Source organism: Heptranchias perlo, chromosome 6 (genome assembly GCF_035084215.1).
Source record: "Heptranchias perlo isolate sHepPer1 chromosome 6, sHepPer1.hap1, whole genome shotgun sequence".
Taxonomy (NCBI): domain Eukaryota; kingdom Metazoa; phylum Chordata; class Chondrichthyes; order Hexanchiformes; family Hexanchidae; genus Heptranchias; species Heptranchias perlo.
Window position 1 is genome coordinate 41,241,053 of NC_090330.1, and position 19,679 is coordinate 41,260,731.

At 43.2% G+C, this 19,679-nt stretch overlaps 1 protein-coding gene across 6 annotated transcripts in view; it reads right to left on the minus strand.

Moving 5' to 3' along the window:
* Window positions 1-19,679, minus strand: part of LOC137322935 (LIM and senescent cell antigen-like-containing domain protein 1) — a 134,960-nt gene that overhangs the window by 71,576 nt on the left and 43,705 nt on the right. The window contains exon 1 of one of the 6 annotated variants that reach the window (XM_067986178.1): window positions 4,601-4,931. The exons of 4 other annotated variants lie outside the window; for them this stretch is intronic. In XM_067986178.1, the coding sequence (XP_067842279.1) occupies window positions 4,601-4,707 (107 nt within the window). In that variant the 5' untranslated portion in view covers window positions 4,708-4,931. Of the gene's footprint in view, window positions 1-4,600; window positions 4,942-19,679 lie in introns of those variants that run through there. One more of the 6 variants, XM_067986177.1, reaches the window with a different exon arrangement.

Here is a 19,679-nt window from a genome sequence, read left to right on the forward strand (position 1 = left end):
AATCCTGGTGGCATCACATACAGCTTGGATGTCTGCATAAACTTAACATGGTTAATCGTTCACCACTTAAAATAGTTATAGGTAAGGGCAGTGAAGTTCTGTAATGTACACTCCACTAAGAAATTATTTTGAGTATCTGTAGTACATTTTCTATTCAAAGTCAATGCTATCTTGAAACGGCGAGAACAGATTTATCTATATTCAGTAGGAAGTACTGATTCTATATTGATTCATTACAAATGCATTTACTAATTAAAAAAATACTAATACTACATGCACAGCATAGCCTCTTGCTCAGTTAAAAACTAGTGGTGTGCTTTAAGTAAGTAGATTAAGCATAGCACTGATAGAGGTCTGAAAGCACGCTGCCTGTCCGCTCTCTTTTGCGGAATGCTGTACATTATCAAAAGTAAAAAAAGAGAAGTATCTGTACTCCAACTAGATTATACATTAAACTCTGAACAATTTCTTGTCCTCTTCCCACAGGCCACTTGCCACCACTTATCTTTTAAGGCGAGGGGTTTGAATCATTGTCTCAATTCACAGCTGACAATACCAATCCATGCTCAACCTACAGATTTAGGGTGCGACTGATGACATCAACTTCTTCCTCTTGGTCACTGTAGATAGGATATTGTGCGATAATATTGGAGCCAAGAACAAACAAAACTACCTAATTAAGACAGCATTGGATGTCAAACAATCTGGATTACAGTCAAGTTAAAGCTAAAGTTGTGAGCAACCAGGTGACAGTGTGGTCTTTACAATGCTCATCTTTACAGTAATCAAAATACAAACTAGGTAAGAAAATAATAATTAAGAAACAAATAGATACTAACAGCATCACAGAGAAATTAAAATAATTTTCCCCTCAGGGCACACCCAGTGCACATTTCCTAATGACTCAGCCTCATTCCAAAATAGACAGTCATTACAGTGAAAAGCTAACAAAACTGAGCGATGAGAACAGTTCAGTTCTTCTAGCCGTAGCGATAACCATCAGACTCCTGCTAAAACAACAACTATCTTTAAAAATGAGAGCAATTCAGGCTGGAAAATTCCACAGCTCAGTGTCCCTTCCCAACTACATTCCTATGGCAGGATTTAGATTGGTAACTACAGCCTAAAGGAGTTTGCTTGGTAAAGATGATGTAGAACTTCTTCATACAATTGAATAAGTACTCAAAAGTACAAGACACTACTTGTTTTAATTCAAAATTTCACTTTTTCAGTTAACATATTGAAACTGTAAATTAAGTTTTCCAATAATCTAGGGGATCCTGCATGATTATGCTTATCAGCATTTTTCCAACCACTTGCACACATGCAATTAATATACAGAGACCTTTCAAAGTGGTTGTATTACATTCCTCATTCTGCTTTCAAAACCAATGCAGAAACTGTGAAAGGAAACTATGAATAACATGAACTGACAAGCTCAATTCTGAAAATATGGGTATGGGACACCACCAGACAACAGAAAAAATGCACCTTTAATCATTAGAAAGATAGTCGCTGGCTTTTAAATACTAGACTTGTTCTGCTGTGTGCTAGCACTGCACTTCCAGTACTTTAAAGGCTCTTATAGCTCTCAACATGTGTCAAATCCTAAATATTAAGGATTTAGTCAGAACAAAAAATGGGTTCTGATTATTCTGATTATTTCAAAATAAATGCAAGTGTTGGCATCCCTTGCTGGTGTGTGAACCCACCCTCACCTCAGAAGTACTATGTGTACTCTTGCAGTGGCTCTAAACTCACCACAAACATTCCAATACAATTAACCAATTCCAAATGGTGTAAGAGTTACGTAACTTTATGTGAATAGCAGCCACATCATCCCAGAAAACCAGAGGTTCGAAGAGAGGGGGAGGAGGGTGGATAAAACATTTTACAATAAGATTAGACAAATTACAACAGTCGAAACTTGCTAACAAGTAAAACGAAAATTAGAGACAGACAGGAATTCCATTGTCTTCCTTGCAAGTAATCCTTACAAACCCATAGCACAATGTAGCCTGCCAGAGTATTTTGTTAAAAGTCGATTTAAAAATTGGAATTTTTAATTTTGTTGGGCCTGTTACTGTATTTGAAAGATGCAAGACCCTGCCATCAGATCTCTATTCACTATAAAACTTCTTCCTGATCTTAACCATACTAATTGAGGGAAGTTGTTGGTCCTTCAATATCATCTCATTTTTGCATGAGTTTTTTGGTGACTGACGAAACCTACTTTTTGCTTGGAATGAACGGCCGCAGATTGAACAGTGGATCCCGGATACACATGATTGGGAATCTTGATTTTTTTTTGATAAGTGAGACTTCCTCAGCTGATGTTTGCATTCAGCATCAGCAATGTGATGGGCCTCATAGTAGGAGGTGCCTTCATGGTTGGTTTCTCACCATGTAAAGGGAAGTACAAAGCAGAGGTACGGAGTGAGAGAAGAACAAGCATTCTCACCATGCTTCAAAATATTCTTTCATGTCCTACACCCTCAGGCAAACAAATGTAGCAATAACAATATGTTCTCTATCTCCCACCCCCAATGAAAACAGACCATTTTAATCTCTATAGCAATTTTCAACCCAATTATTAAGAGAGCAATTCTATTGTTCTATTCAAGGCTACACACATCATTTCCTACAGCAAAAGCAATAGATCAATCTGTAGGAATCTACAAGGGGAACTAGTGAGTATGGGGAGTAGATTTTGAGCTAAATTTACTTTTACACTGGAAAATGCAGGATCAAACTTTAAAGTGGTTTTATATTTCTAATATTAGTAACTCTAAGGACTGCAGACCATGAAACATTCACCAGCACAACTCTTATGGTACTGTGTTCTGGCAGTTATAATGTTATTTTTATTGAAACAGATTAAGTTGAACGTTCAGAACAACCACAGCATTATCCATCCTAATGAAGTACAAATTTATAAAATCAAATCTAACTTTAAAATTAGAGAGGATTGTACTCTCAGGAACCTATTCATAAAATTGGGCGAGCATCTGTAAAAGCACTCTTGAATTATTTTACTTCAATAATGTTTCGGATGAAATTCAAGATGGATGTGACCATCCCCCTTATGAACCTACAAATAAAGGAACAGACCTTCCAAATTGCATACATGTAAAAATCCACTAAAGATTGCTGAAATCATCTTTGAATAACTATGTTTCCATTAAAAAGGACCAACACAATTATATCATTCCTACTTGAATGGGGGAGGAGGGCACAAAAGAATAAAAACAAAACAAGGGATACATGAATCCTGGGTGTTGTGAACTCAAATAAGTGAATGGTATTCACATTGATAAAAAGTTAAACTTCAAGATTTGGAATATGTTTTGCATTCTCAACAATGTTTCAGTTTTGTTCATTCATCATCACAAGTATGAAGCAAATTCTTTATATTAAAACATCTCCATGTAACCTCCGCTCCGTAGTCAGAAGAAATCTTCTAATTTATTAAAAAATATAATACAATGATCAGCTAGATACAATTGAAGCAAAAAAAATCTTTAGTTTGTAATGGTAAATTATTCTAAGGAAGATACCTTAAAGTAGAATATTACCACATTGAGGAGGGTAGACGAAAGATAGGAATACTTTCAATATGAAGTACTTTCTGTTAGATTCCCTATAGCTCATTTGGTTGTAAAACAATAACCTTGCACTGACGATCACTTTTAGACTGATGTAATGAAAAACTTTGTACTTCCCTAATGGCTACTAAGTCTCACCAGGGAGTAAGTCTATTCAGTGATACAAACTATGACCCCCCCTAACCTATGCATAGAAATGAAAACTATACTCAACTCCACTGTCCCCTACAGGCACATTCCACAGTAAGACTCAAATGGTGACATCTGCAGAATGCATCACATTTAGTAAATGTCTATAGGTAGCCGTGGAGTAGCCATTTATAAATAGGAACTGAATGAAAAACAAAGGCTATGCAAGACTCAAAAGAAGTTCTCACATTACAATGAAAGCACTCCTGCCGTCACACAGATCTCTATCTCTCTAAATGCTGTGCTCCTTTAAAAGTCATGAGGTAGATCTCCATTCTGCCAATGTCCACAAAATAATTTTCAGCTCAATAAGCCCTCTCACTCCATGACAAAAATCAAAGAAAACTACAATGGAACATCAAAACCCGTACCAGTCACTTTTCATTTTACTGCAAGACTTTTATTTAAGATTTTAAGAATTGCAGTTAATGTGCAAATTAAGTATTTTATTAACATCTACTGAAAGAGGCTTGAAATACTCCACATCTCAAAATAACTTCTGTGCAAGTTTACTGCCAGTCTATTGTCAAGCTTAATCAGCTACCATATTAGTCCTTGGTGACTGATAGCATACCGATTATAAGAATCGACTTGGCTTTCAAAATCCAGAAGTTTTTCAAAACACAAACACCTGCACACGCTTTACAATTAAGTGCCTTTTGTACATTTTATAACTCCACCCCTCAAGGCAAGAATTCCACCAATTCCATTAGTTGCATGAATGTAAGTCGGAATGATTTGAAGAATTTCTCCATACAGTTTATACACGCCAAGTGCAGTTAATAATCAACTCATAATCTACATACCTTAACCTCTTCTTCTCTAAACCTGCAGTTCCAAAGCTGTCATGACGCTCTTGGCGCCTTCGATACAGATCAGACTGAGAAAGTTCTTTCAACTGTAGCAAACTCATAGTCAGGTCTGCTATGTGCAGGGTGTAGGGCAGTTATGGCAGATTTCAGGTTTTAAAAAAATACCTGATCTGGTAGCCCTGCCCAGCAGTTGATGAGCTGTTAGTTATCACAAAAGCAACTCGTAGGCAACGTCTACACCTGCACTATTGTTGGGTACACTTTACAACGCAATCCGTTGCTGCGTTGCTTCCTGATTTTCTATGAACACACCCTTCTAACATGCACGGAGTTTTTTTTTCTTAAAACTGCATGGAAATAGTAGCATTGATCTAACCAATGAATGCATGTGCGGGCAATCTGTCATCTGTGCACGGAATAGATATCTCAGCTAAACTACAAATTATGATGTAGTCCTACCCAGTGACTTTCTCTCTCTTTTTCTCCCGCCCACCCCCAAAAGTTACAAAGAACATAAGTCTCCACCCTCACTGCAAGGTACCAATCAGTACATGGTTATCTTCCCCCTCCCCTCTTGAATGGAGAAGTACAAGATTGAATGTGTCACAATTGGCAGACATGTGATCTGTAAACAACCTTAGAGGAATGAACACCTTTGCGTAAGACTATTGTGTAACTATAAGTTCTTCTGGGTCCTGCTTACAGCTCTTATATTTGTGTCCTTGCAAGGCCAACCCAACTAAATTAAGATGAGCTTGACCACACAAGACTGAACAGGTTAATCCATAACTACACTTCTCTAAGGCATGCTGTACCACCTTGTTTAACTCTTCGCTCACCAAGAGGAATTTTCAGCATTTAGCAAAATTCACTTTGGGTCTGACATATTAACATTTCCTGTAAATGTTTAAAGCTAGAGAATTTATAGAATTAACATAAATTTTGTTGGAAAGAAGTTGCACTCTAGTTTATATTAATTGTAGCACAGAAATGCTATTGCAGTACTCAAAAAAGTTAAAGAAACATCTGAACTGGCAGTCAAGTAAATTCACGCAGTCTGTATTGCAATTGAGCATGTACATTGAGCCATGATCTTATCAAATGGCGAAGCAGGCACGAGGGGCTGAATGGCCTGCTCCTGTTCCTATGTTCCTACATTTTAAAAGAAAGGGGATGACGAGAGGAAAAACTAGGAACAGGAGTAGGCCACTCAGCCCCTCGAGCCTGTTCTGCCATTCAATGAGATAATGGCTGATCTGAATCCTAACTCCATATCCCTGATACCCTTGGCTAGCAAAAAACTATCAGTCTCAGATTTAAAATATCTACCGCTTTTTATTGGAGAGAGTGCCACACTTCTACCACCCTTTGTGTGAAGAAGTGTTTCCTAACTTCTCACATGAATGGCCTTAGATAGCTTCAAAGACAATGCTTCCAACCATCAGAGTATAATCCTTTTATTAAGGGGACTGTTGCCAAGAGCTGTCCCATATTTTGGAAACAGCCCGACATAATCATACTTACAGAATCATACCTAACAGCCAATGCCCAAGACTCCGCCTTCGCCAGGTATGTCCTGTCCCACCAGTAGAACAGGCCCACCAGGGATAGTGGTATATAGTTGGGTGGGAGTGGTCCTGGGGATCCTCGACATTGACTCCGGACCCCACAAAATCTCATGGCTTCACGTCAAACATGGGCATGCGCTGATTACCGCTCCCCCTCAGCTGGTGAGTCAGTATTCCATGTTGAACATCACTTGACAGAAGCAGTGAGGGTAGCTAGGGCACAGAATGTTCTTTGGGTGGGGGACTTCAAATGTCCTTCTTCAAGAGTAGCTCGGTAGTACCACAACTGACCGCGCTGGCTGAGTCCTGAAGCACATAGCTGCCAGATTAGACGCGGTACATGGAGAGAGAACCAATGTAAGGAAATAACCTACTTGGCCTCATCTTCACCAGGATGTCGCAGATGTGTTTGTCCACGACAGTATTGGTAGGAGTCACCACCGCACTATCCTTGTGGAGACCAAGTCCTGTCTTCGCACTGAGGACACTCCATCGTGTCATGTGGCACTACAACCGTGCTAAGTGGGATAGACTAAGAACAGATCTAACAGCTAAAAACTGGGCATTAATGAGGAGCTTCAGGCCATCAGCAGCAGCAGAATTGTATTCCTCCGCAATCTAACCATATGGCCTGTTCAATCACTGTTCAATCACCATCAAGCCACATGACCAACCTTGCTTCAATGAGGAGTATAGAAGAGCATGCAGGGAGCAACACCAGGCATACCTGAAAATGAGGTGCCAACCTGATGAAGCTACAAAACAGGACTAAATGCATGCTAAGCTAAATGATCCCACAATCACTGAATCAGATCAAAGCTCTGCAGTCCTGCCATATCCAGTTGCGAATGGTGGTGGACAATTAAGCAACTAACAGGAGGAGTAGGCTCCTTAACCATCCCCAGCCTCAATTAAGTCGAAGTCCAACAGGTGAGTGCAAAAGACAAGGCTGATTTGTGGGAACTTACTTCAGCCAGAAGTGCCGAGTGGGTAATCCTCCTCAACCTCCTGAAGTCCCACCATCACAGATGCCAGTCTTCAGCCAATTCGATTCACTCCATGTGATATCAAGAATTATCTGACTGCATTGGACTCAGCAAAGGATACGGGCTCCTGACTGTAGTGCTGAAGACCTGTGCTCCAGAACTAGCTTGATGATTGAAAAGCGTGCAGCTCCATTCACAATTCTTCAGATAATGAAGCAGTTCATGCCCACACGCAGCAAGACCCGGACAACATCCAGGCTTCGGTTGATAAGTGGCAAGTAACATTCATGTCACACAAGTGCCAGGCATGATGATCACCAATGAGCGTCTAACCATCTCCCTTTGACATTTAATGGCACTACCAACCCCAAATCCCCCACCATGAACATCCTGGGTGTCAACATTGACCAGAACTTCAACTGGACCAGCCAAATAAATATCATGGCTACTACAACGGGTCAAAGGCAGAGTATTCTGCGGGAGTGGCTCACCTCCTGACTCCCCAAAGACTCTCCACCACCTAAAAGTCAGGAGTGTAATGGAATACTCTCCACTTGCTAGGATGGGGGCAGGTACACCAACACTGAGGAACCTCAACACCATCCAGGACAAAGCTGTCTACTTGATCACCACCCCTGATCAACACCCCATTCACTGGCTAAAATACTCACTCCCTCCACCACCTGCATACCGTGGCTGCAATATGTACTATCTTCAGGACGCACTGCAACAACTCGCCAAAGCTTCTTCAGCAGCACCTCCCAAACTCGCGACCTCCACCACCTAGAAGGGCAGCAGTTGCATGGGAACACCATTGCCACCAAGATTCCCTCCAAGTCACACACCACCCTGACTTGGACATATATTGCCCGCCATTCCTTCATTATCGCTGGGTCAAAATCCTAGTACTCCCTACCTAACAGCATTGTAGGAGTAACTTCACCACGTGGACTGCAGCGGTTCAAGAAGGCACCACCTTCACAAAGGCAACTAAGGGTGAGCAATAAATACTGGCCTTGCCAGCAACACCCATATTGCAAGAATGAATAATTTTTTTAAAATTTAATGAGGTACATTTTGAAGAAACCATTGCAGTCCACATTTCAGAAAGACTTCTAGACATATATTAACATACTGGGCCTGAAATTCGGTGCCAGTGCAGCAGATTGAAATCCCCGTTTGCCCAGGCACAAGGGCACAAACCCTGTCCCACACTGTGGGTTTCTTGCATGGTCAAGGTGGGTATCCACTAGGGCACTTCAGCAGAGCTTGCCGAAATCCACCACTGAAAGGCGGAGTGGCCCTCAGCCATTCCACCTTAGATGCCCCCAAGGCCCTTCCTGGGCCAAAGAAGCTGCATCTGGAAAAATCTTCTGCTCGGTAGGAAGTCATTTGTAGGCACAGTTAAAGTGCATTGATCACCTCTAGAATCAATTATCTTTGGATGTGGAACAAACATTGTGGCTTTTCCACTGGCCCCATTGAATCTCGCACTAGCTCAGAGCTGGCAAGAGTTCCAATGAAAACTTGTATAATTCCCAGGATAACTCAAGAATGGCCCCAATGCTCCCCTGATATGAAGAGAGGCTGGTTGAAAATCCTCCCACCCATTACTGAAAAAGGGAACATCCTAAGAAGTGAGATGGCGTCCCACTGGAATCGGGTTCCGCCCCACTTTACACCATTCAATCCAGTGATCCACCGGGTTACCACGTTGGCCTGGATTGGAATTTTGGGCTCACTCTTATCTTCACTAACTCCCCCACCTTTATTATAGAACTTCAAGAAGCAATTCAGTTTGTTTTGATCAGCCAGGTATCCAAAATGCAGAATCCCAGCATGATACTGGAGTCTCCAAATCAAGCCACTAAGTAATCCACAGAAGTAGTGCTTTCTTTTGCCGAATATTGATTGCAATATTGTTTTGATGAATTTATTGTTTCCATAAAAATAAGGAATATAGTTACTGACTAAAATTAGAACTTTTAAAAATATATGTAAAGACTAAAGATTAAAATTCAAATTGGAGAAATTAAAATTGAAATAATTTCTAGGCCAATACACATTAGTCCACAACTTTTGGAATTGGTGTTGGAAATTTAAACAGTCAAATAATGTCTTAGCTGTCATTGAAGCAGCACTTTACTACTTTTCAACATTACTGGTAGTTTTGCAATTTGTACTAGAAATTAAACCATTTAACTTTTAGAAGCAAATTTTGAAAAAATTCCTAAGACTAGAAATATGGAAGGCAAATAATACATTTTCTTAGAGTAAATGAAAGTGCGATTAAACTTTGGGAACAAAAGGCTACCCTAAAGCTAGTACAAAATTATGTCTAAAAACTGTAAGATTAAAACTCAAGGTCCAGAGATGAGATTAAACTTCAAATTATTTCTAAGTCAAAAGCAACACTAAAGAGGTACAGGTTGTCAAGAGACAAGGATGTGCCCTCCCTCCAAAGTATGAGTAGGGACACTGCTGGAGTTTAATCAACTAACATTTCAATGTTTACCAGCACAGGAGTTTATTCAGAAAGGTGCTGGTGGACTGGCTTCCTACAAACTTGCACCTATCAGAACTGGGTAAAGATTGCCTAAACTCATTTCACACAGCATCCTTACAAGAGCAGATAGAATTTCATTTCATCAGTCAGTGCTGATTTCATCAAGGTAGGCAGCTCACCAACACCCAGTCAACTAGACTTACTTCTGGGATGCTTGATGGAGTGAAAACAATGATCCAATTCTTTTCCATTTTTTTTGTTCTTGTTTGCACATACATCATTCTCTTGTTACATGGGTGAGAAAATTGCTAGGTCCCAAACTTCTGTCAGTGTCATTCTGGAGCACGTTGTTCGAAAGTGACCAAAACCCATGGTGACTCTTCTTACAACTCTGTTTGACGCCTCTACCAAAATAGTATAGTTAAGACCAGAAAACTTAAGTGGTGAATCATGGCCCCTTGCGTCCTATCACTTCATGGTTAGTGCTGTACAGAACACATTTGTAATGATAGAAATGGATGCTCCATACAGTTTAAGATGCACCATTGCACAAATAGATTACTTACCACTTGGCCTGCTACTCAACAATTATATTACATAGCCCCTACTCATGCAAAGTAGTTAAGCAGGAGTCCAGTTGGTTATATTTATTGTCCAACCTCTTCAAATGGTCAACAAGTGTTCAGAGTCCCTCAGTCAAGGGCCCCGATATTAGCATGGAGGCAGGATGGCAGCTTGGGGGGGGGGGGGGGGGGGGGAAAAGAGGGTGATTGGGCGTGTAGGTAACCAGCCCAATAAAAAATGTCAGTTTTCCACGCGATCGAGAGTCAATTGGAGCCACTTAACGTGGTTTCCAGGTTTGCCGTCTGAACGCTGTGCAGCGGGTGGACTGAGCACCCGCATCACGGGCTGTCATCTGGAAAAGCTCTATTTAAAGGGGCAACCCTCCAATGGCTGTTCCTGGAGCAAACACGCACTCACCACAATGGAGCAGCACAGAGGCAAGGCTGCTCAGAGATTCAGCGATGACTCACTCCAGGTGCTACTGGATGGGGTGAGGAGGAGGAGGGATGTGTTCTACCCGGCGGATGGGAGGAAGTGGCCTGCCTCTGCCACCAAGGCCTGGCTCTAGATGGCAGAGGAGATCACCAGCAGCAGCATCTCCCACACCTGGATCCAGTGCAGGAAGCACTTCAATGACCTAACTAGGTCAGCCAAAGCGAGTACACTTACTGATTCTCCTACATTCCATCTTCCACATCACCGTCCCTACCCCCCAACTCATTCTGCACCACCAACACTACTCTACCACATCACTCCTCACACCCACTTAAGGCTCATCCTAAACTTACCTGCACTTCCTCACCTCCCCATTACTCACCCCACCATTACCACTCAAACCAATCCTCGTACAATGTCATGGCTCTGTCGCATACTCACCCTCTGATGCATCTCTTTCACGGTCAGCCGCACCCAAACCAATGCATTCATCTGTTGGCCACGTCACCATCACTCATTCATGCACCTGTACTTTCTCCCCTTATAGGAGAAGAGAGCCCAGAATGCACGGGAGAGGGCGAGGACTGGAGTGGGGGCTGCAACAAATAGTCATCCTCACAGATGCGGAGCAGGAGGCGCTGGAGCTCAGCCAAACCCTCGAGTGCCTGTCTGTCGGGGACGCCGAAACTGGCACCCGACAAAGTTATGTCATCACACGTTTAACACTGAGCACACACAATACAAATTGAGGTGAACATGCCTTGCCATCTTCAGCACCTCAGTGTGCTAATCGCAACATGACACATCTGTGATCATGCTTAATATTACCTTCTGTTCTCATACAGGCCTTCAGCGACCGCTGTGACGGCAGAGGGTGATTCCTCAGAGGACCTGCCGGCTTCTGAGGGTGCACCGTCACATCTGAGCAAGCCATCCACCAGTGCAGATACTCACACCTCGGTGGGACCTAGTCCTCAGTTAGTTGGGTTGGCACCTGATGAGTTACCACACACGAGCACGAGCAGACACTGGTGGCAGGGGCAGCTGCGGAGAGTTTGTGTGGGTGGGTGCACTCCTCTCCAGGCTCTGCTTAGCTGGACGCAGATGCGGAACTTTGGGGGCCATCCTTTAAAAGGAGAATGATCGAGAGACAGCAGCACATTTGCGAGGTGCTGGAACAGGTGCCACGTGCACTCTTCACAATCGCACAGAGGATGGAAGAGTCCGACTCCTGCATGAGTGGCAAAGGCACGAGAGGGAATTTCAGATAGTATCACAGGAACGTGAGCAACTCCCTGTGATACTGTCACAGGGACGTGCGAGAATGTCTGTGATGGAGAGCAGGCTAGCCTCCATTGAGCTTCAAGCACGGCTCACAAATGAGTCCATTCAGGCCCTGACAATGGCCGTCCAGACTCAGGGTGAACAACATTCTGCCACCTTAAACAGGCAGGCAGATATACTAGCACTGGCCTTACAAGGCTTTACACATGTCCTCCAGACTATTGTCCAGCAGAGTGGTAGGTGTGATGTGGGCCTGGCCCAGGGACGGGATGATGGCGAAAGGGGACATGGAAGTGGGGATGCCACTCAAAGTGCTTCCACGTCTCACCCCTTGCCCCCCTCTCAACCAGTACCCGCAATGCTGCCTCCGCTCCAGGTGGTCGAGTCTGCCCCTGCACAGGTGCAGGTGGAGCAGTCTTTGGAGGGGCTCTCACGGGCACCAAAACCCAGAGGGCGTAGGCCCAAAGTATTAATTGGTCAGGGCATGAAGAAGAGCAACCTGCCACTACCTCTGCCGCAGCCACAGGGGATGCACCACGTAGAAGTAGTCGGAAGAGAAAGGCGAAGGTTTTGTAAACACGGAGGGTATGCACAAGGGTGTTTGATGGTTGGTCATGATTTTTTAAAATTTATATTAGCTTTTTGTTAAATTGTCACATTAAATATTATTATTGTCACCTCTACGTCCACGTCTTAGCCATTCTTTACTGGCTTCTATAATAGGGCCCTTTCATGAGGTTCACCATGAATGCTGACACTTGATTCCACCCAATGGGTCACTCTACAGTGGGTGTAGGTGTAGTTGCAGGACTGTTTTGTGCAGGGAGGGGTGGGGGAGGGGGTGGGAACTGTTGTGGGCGCTGCTCTATCCAGGTGGTGTGAGGACTGGACTCTTCACACCGTCTGATGTTAGGAGAACCGTTCACGTATCAGTGACTCCATGGCCTCACGAGCAACCAGGTGAGCCACTGCTCTGCCCATGAGTTGCTCCTGCTCCTCCTCCTTCTCCTCAAGCTGCACCCCTCTCTGTTGTGCCCAAAATGCGTCCTACTTTGGTGCGTATTGAACCACTCCCCTAGAACGATCAAGGCACCTAAAATCACATCTTGAGCACCCCCATAGCATGCTCAATTGTAGACCTGGTGGCGATGTGGTTGTCGTTATATCGACACTGTTGCTCGGTGACGGGGTACCTCAGAGGTGTCATGAGCCACGTGTGCGGGGGTATCCCTTGTCCCCGAGGAGTCAGCCCTTAAGGGTGTTCGGTGTGTGGAAGAGGGGCGGGACGTTGGATTCCTAGAGGATGAAGGAATCGTGCAGCTGCCAAGGAATCTGGCGCACACATGACGGAATCTTTTGTGGTGGTCACAAACGAGCTGAGTGTTGATGGACTGATACCCCTTCCTGTTGAACAGTCCTGGCTCGTGTTGAGGCGCTCGTATTGCTATATGGGTGCAATCGATTACACCATGCACCTGTGGGAAGCCAGCCACAAAGTGGAATCCCACTGCCCTCTCCATCTAGCTTAGGTCATCCATGGGGAAGTAAACGTACTGCGAGGCCCTGCGAAACAAGCAGTCGGTGACCTGCCTTATACACTTGTGTGCAGATGACTGAGACACCCCGGCGACGTCCACAGTGGCACCCTGGAATGATCCGGAGGTGAAGAAGTTGAGGGCAGTGGTGACTTTGACAGCGACAGGTAAGGAGATGTTGCTCGGCATGAAGGAGCCTGCAGATGTCTGCGACTACCTGGCGACCAACTGAGCCTCCGTATGCACTGCTCCTTAGAGAAGTCCAGGAAACTGAGCCTCGGTCTGTTCTCCCTGTGGCGAGGGTAGTGCCTCCTGCGACGTTGCTCTCTCTGTTGTTGCCCTCTCTGCTCTTGTGCAGGTGCTGCGGCGCAGCACTGTGTTGTGGAGCTCCATGTGGCGGAGGTGGATGCCGTGCCTGGCAAGGCTGGTGATGTTGCTCATCCTCAGATGTAGTGGTGAATGGAGCCATGGCACCCGCGCCCCACCCCCCCCCAATCCTGATGGTGTGAGTTTGAGGGGGTTCGCAAAGTAGTTAAATATGTTTGAACAGCAGAATTTTGAGTGGAAAGTAAGAATTTTGAATGAAAACAAAGATCTTGCAGCCAAAACTTTATCTGAAGTGACAGTGTGCTCTGCTGCAATAGATGACGTTTTCTCCCCATCTGTCAAATAAGCATTTGCATCTCCCACTGGCTGTTGGCTGAAACACGTCTGTTGCAACAGAGTGTGTTTCCCACAGCACGGGAAACACACTGAGGATGCTTCAAAAATGCACCCCTGCCAAAATGTGGAGACAATTAAGTAGTTCAAGTACTTCAACAACTATGTAAATGATCATCCCGCCGGTTTTAATTGCCGGTGGGACTTCCGCATTCAGGAGGAGTGCGTGCACCTAGACGCGTCAATGGGGAGCCCGGAAGTCTGTGGGTTGGAGCTGGGCTCCGAACCCGCTCGGGATTTCCGCGATTTTGAGAGATCCCCGCCCCCAACACACCGCTACTTCACTCGAAAATCGAGCTCAAGATGTCTGTAGTGTAATACAATGTGCTGTATGATCCCATGTTTATTACTGCTATTCAATTAATGTATCACTTGAGATCCACATTTCTGTTTCAGCTTTATATTTAATTTTCTTTTAAAAAACACTGCAATGTTTATATAACCTCCCTCCTCACTGCCTGTGGTTAAAGTTAATAGAACATCACATGCCTCAAATTAGGTGTAACCATACTTCAATCAGATTTCAATATAATCTAGCAACCTGCATTTACAGATAAGATCAATACCATGATTTCCTAATGACATGTTGCATACTGAAAAGGTTAGGTGAAAACTGTACTTATTGTCTAGCAGCAATTCTAATTTTAAAAATTCAAGCAATTAATAGGAGACTGTTGACATTATAATCAAAAGCCATCAGTGCTACAGGAGTAAAGGGGAAAAAGTGGAAGGGAAGGGATTTCACTGAATCCAAAAGTGGTTTCTCCTCCTCATTTGCAGTTTGAATTTATTTGCATAGGCACCTCACTGGTAATACTGGCATCACTGCCATGCCTGGAGAAACGCAAACAAAAAATAGGTGCAGCAGGAAAACAATGCCCTTTGTAACAACTAGTATTTACATAGCGCTATTAACATAGAAAAATGTCCCAAGGCCTTTCACAGAATTAGACAAAAATGGACGGAGAGCCAAAAGTGGCGCTATTAGGAAGGGTGACCAAAACCATGGTTAAAAACAGGTGTGTTTTAAGGAAGGTCTTAAAGGAGGTGAAACAAAGAGGTTTGAGGGAGGGAATTCCAGAGCATAGGACACTTAAAGGTTGAAGGTATGGCTGGCATCACTGAAACTATCAATTAAAAGATTAAACATTTTTAAATAATTCTCTAAAACGGCAAAACTTCAGTTAAGATAATAAAGAAACATAAAACAACCAAAAGGTGAGTATCATGAAATTTTGAGTATAACAGGACAAGGGCAAAAAAATAAGTTTAGTTTTACAAGAGAAACTACGTAGAGATGTGCAAGATGCAAGTCATTGCCAGTTTCACCCACTTACTATGAGGCATTTAATCTATTAAAACTAAGAATGCACAGCCCGTCCTGAAGAGAGAGACTGGGTGATGGGGGGGGGGGTGGCTGGAGTGAGAGAGAGAATAGTAGCAATGGGGAGGAAGCACAGTCTAAGCCAGTATACTGCACAGGAAATGTTTTAGTAGGGTTGGGATATAAGAAAATGTCAAAGATGCATTATTATAATTTACACAATGTGTCTGTTACATTAGGGAATAAAATGTAAAGTAAAATTAAATAATCATGCACATTACCTAGGCCATCTCTCCTCTCCCACCCTCCCATCCCACAACCCAAGTAGCTTTGTGGTTTTTCAAAATCCCTTTCGCAGGATGGGCTGAATTGCATTAGATTTTTGTTCATAGTATCATAGTCGGTACAGCACAGGAAGCGGCCATTCAGCCCATCGTGCCTGTACCGGTTTTGAAAGAGTTATCCAATTAGTCCCATTCCCCTGCTCTTTCCCCACAGCCTAATACGAATTATGAACATACGAATTAAGAGCAGGAGTAGGCCATTCGGCCCCTCGAGCCGTTCTGCCATTTGATAAGATCATGGCTGATCTGATTGTGACCTCAACCCTACTTTCCCGTCTACCTACTATAACCTTCAACGCCCTTTCTAATCAAGAATCTATCTAACTCAGCCTTAAAAATATTCAATGACCCTGCCTCCACCGCTCTATGGGGAAGGGAGTTCCACAGACTCATGACCCTCCGAGAAAAAAATTCTCCTCATCTCCATCTTAAATGGGAGACCCCTTATTTTTAAACTGTGGCCCCTAGTTCTAGTCTCTCCCACAAGGGGAAACATCCCCCCAGCATCTACCCCTTCAAGTCCCCTCAGGACCTTATATGTTTCAATAAGATCACTTCTCATTCTTCTAAACTCCAGTGTACACAGGCCCAACTTGTCCAACCTTTCCTCATAAGATAATCCCCTCATCCCAGGAATCAGTCAAGTGAACCTTCTCTGAACTGCCTCCAAAGCAATTACGTCCTTTCTTAAATAAGGAGACCAAAACTGCACACAGTATTCTTGATGTGGTCTCACCAATTCCCTGTACAACTGTAGCAAAACATCTCTACTTTTATATTCCATTCCCCTTGCAATAAATGACAACATTCCATTTGCCTTCCTAAATCACTTGCTGTCCCTGCATACTAACTTTTTGTTGATTCATATATGATGTCACCCAGGTCCCTCTGCACCTCAGAGTTCTGCAATCTCTCTCCATTTAAATAATATACTGCTTTTCTATTCCTCCTGCCAAAGTGGACAAGTTCACATTTTCCCACATTATACTCCATCTGCCAAATTTTTGCCCACTCACTTAACCCATCTATATCCCTTTGCAGACTCCTTATGTCCTTTTCACAACATACTTTTCTACATACCTTTGTGTCATCAGCAAATTTCACACCCAAACATACGGTCCCATCATCCAAGTCATTGATATACACTGTAAATAGTTGAGGCCCAAACACTGATCCCTGTGGCACTCCACTCGTTACATCTTGCCAACCTGAAAATGATCCATTTATGCCTACTCTCTGTTTCCTGTTAGCTAACCAATCCTTTATCCATGCTAATATGTTATCCCCTACACAATGAGCTCTTATTTTGTGTAGTAGCCTTTGATGTGGCACCTTGTCAAAAGCCTTCTGGAAATCCAAGTACACCATATCCACAGGATCCCCTTTATCCACGTTGCTTGTTACTTCCTCAAAGAACTCCTGTAAATTTTTTCCCTTCAAGTATTTATTCAATTCCCTTTTGAAAGTTACTATTGAATCTGCTTCCACCACCCTTTCAAGCAGTGCAGTCCAGACCATTGCAACTCGCTGCGTAAAAAAATGTTTCCTCATGTCGCCTCTGGCTCTTTTGCCGATCACTTTAAATCTGTGTCCTCTGTTTACTGACGCTTCTGCCACTGGGAACAGTTTCTCCTTGTTCATTATGTCAAAACCAGTCATGATTTTGAACACCTCTATTAAATCTCCCCTTAACAGTCTCTGTTCTGAGGAGAACAACCCCAGCTTCTCCAGTCTCTCCACATAACTGAAATCCCTCAACACTGGCATCATTCTAGTAAATCTCTTCTGTACCCTCTCACCACATCCTTCCTAAAGTGTGGTGCCCAGAATTGAACGCAATACTCCAGCTGAGGCCTAACCAGTGTTTTATAAAGGTTTCGCATTTCTTCCTTGCTTTTATACTCTATGTCTCTATTAATAAAGCCCAGGATCCAATATGCTTTTTTAAACAGCCTTCTCAACCTGTACTGCCATCTTCAAAGATTTGTGTACATGCACCCCCAGGTTTCTCTGTTCCAGCCTCCCCTTTAAAATTGTACCATTTAGTTTATATTGCTTCTCCTCATTCTTCCTACCAAAATGGAAGACTTCATACTTATCTGCATTAAATTTCATCTGCCATGTGTCTGCCCATTTCACCAGTCTGTCTATGTCCTCCTGAAGTCTGTTTCTATCCTCCACATTGTTTACCACATTTCCGAGTATAGTGTCATCTGCAAACTTTGAAATTATACCCTGTATACCCAAGTCCAGGTCATTAATAAATATCAAAAAAAGGAGTGGTCCTAATACTGACCCCTGGGGAACACCACTGTATACTTCCCTCCAGTCTGAAAAACAACTGTTCACCACTACTCTCTGCTTTCTGTCCCTTAGCCAGTTTTGTATCCACACTGTCACTGTCCATTTAATCCCATGGGCTTTAATTTTGCAAACAAGTCTATTATGTGGTACTTTATCAGATGCCTTTTGAAAGTCCATATACACAACATCAACCGCACTACACTCAAAGGACTCAATCAAGTTAGTCAAACACGATTTTGCTTTAACAAATCTGTGCTGACTTTCATTTATTAGTCAATACTTTTCCAAGTGACAATTTATTTTGTCCCGGATAATTGTCTCAAAGTTTCCCCACCACCGTTAGGCTGACTGGCCTGTAATTGCTGGGTTTATCCCTTTCCCCTTTCTTGAACAGGGGTGGAACATGTGCAATCCTCCAGCACCATCCCCATATCTAAGGAGGATTGGAAGATTGTGGCCAGAGCCTCCGCAATTTCCTCCCTTACTTCCTTCAGTAGCCTGGAATGCATCCTATCTGGACCGGGTGACTTATCTACTTTGAGTACCGCCAATCTTTTAAGTACCTCCTCTTTATCTATTTTTATCCTATCCAATATTGCTATTACCTCCTCTTTTATTGCTACAATGGCAAGACAGATGCAAAGTATTTATTTAATGCCTCAGCCATGCCCTCTGCCCCCACAAGATGATCTTTTTTGTCCCCTTTTATGTTAGCCACTAATCTATTCTCATACTCTCTCTCTGCCCCTCTTATTCCTTTTTTTAGATCTCCTCTGTACTTTCTGTATTCAGCCTGGTTCTCTACTGTATTATGAACCTTAAATTCTGCAACTTCAAACCAAAAATCCTGTTCAAATATGATTTTCAAATATGTTTTAAGAATGTTTTACATCCTAAAGGAAAGAACTTACATTTTACGTAGCCCCTTTCGCAATCTCAAGACATCCTAAAACATTTTACAGCCGATGAAGTATTTTTGAAGTGTAATCACTGTTGTAATGTAGGAAACATGGCAGCCAATTTGCGCACAGTAAGGTCTCACAAACAGCAATGAGATAATGACCAGATAATGTGTTCTTTTTTTAAAAGGGAACGTTGGTTGAGGGATAAATATTGACCAGGACACCAAGGAGGACTCCCCTACTCATCTTCAAAATAGTGCAATGGGATCGTTTATGTCCACCTGAGAGGGCAGTCGGGGCCTTGGTATAATGTCTCATCTGAAAGACGCCACCTCTTGACAGTGCAGCACTCCTTCAGTACCGCATTGTGGTATCGTAGAATAGAATCATAGAACATAGGAGGCAGTTCGGGCCATCGTATCTGTGCCGGCACTTTGAAAGAGCTCGTCCCACTCCCCTGCTCTTTCCCCATAGCTCTGCAAATTTTTCCTCCTGCTGAGGCCTAACCAGTGATTTGTAAAGATTTAGCATAATGTCTTTGCTTTTGTACTCTATCAGCCTAGGCTATGTGCTCAAGTCACTGGAGAGGGACTTGCACCCC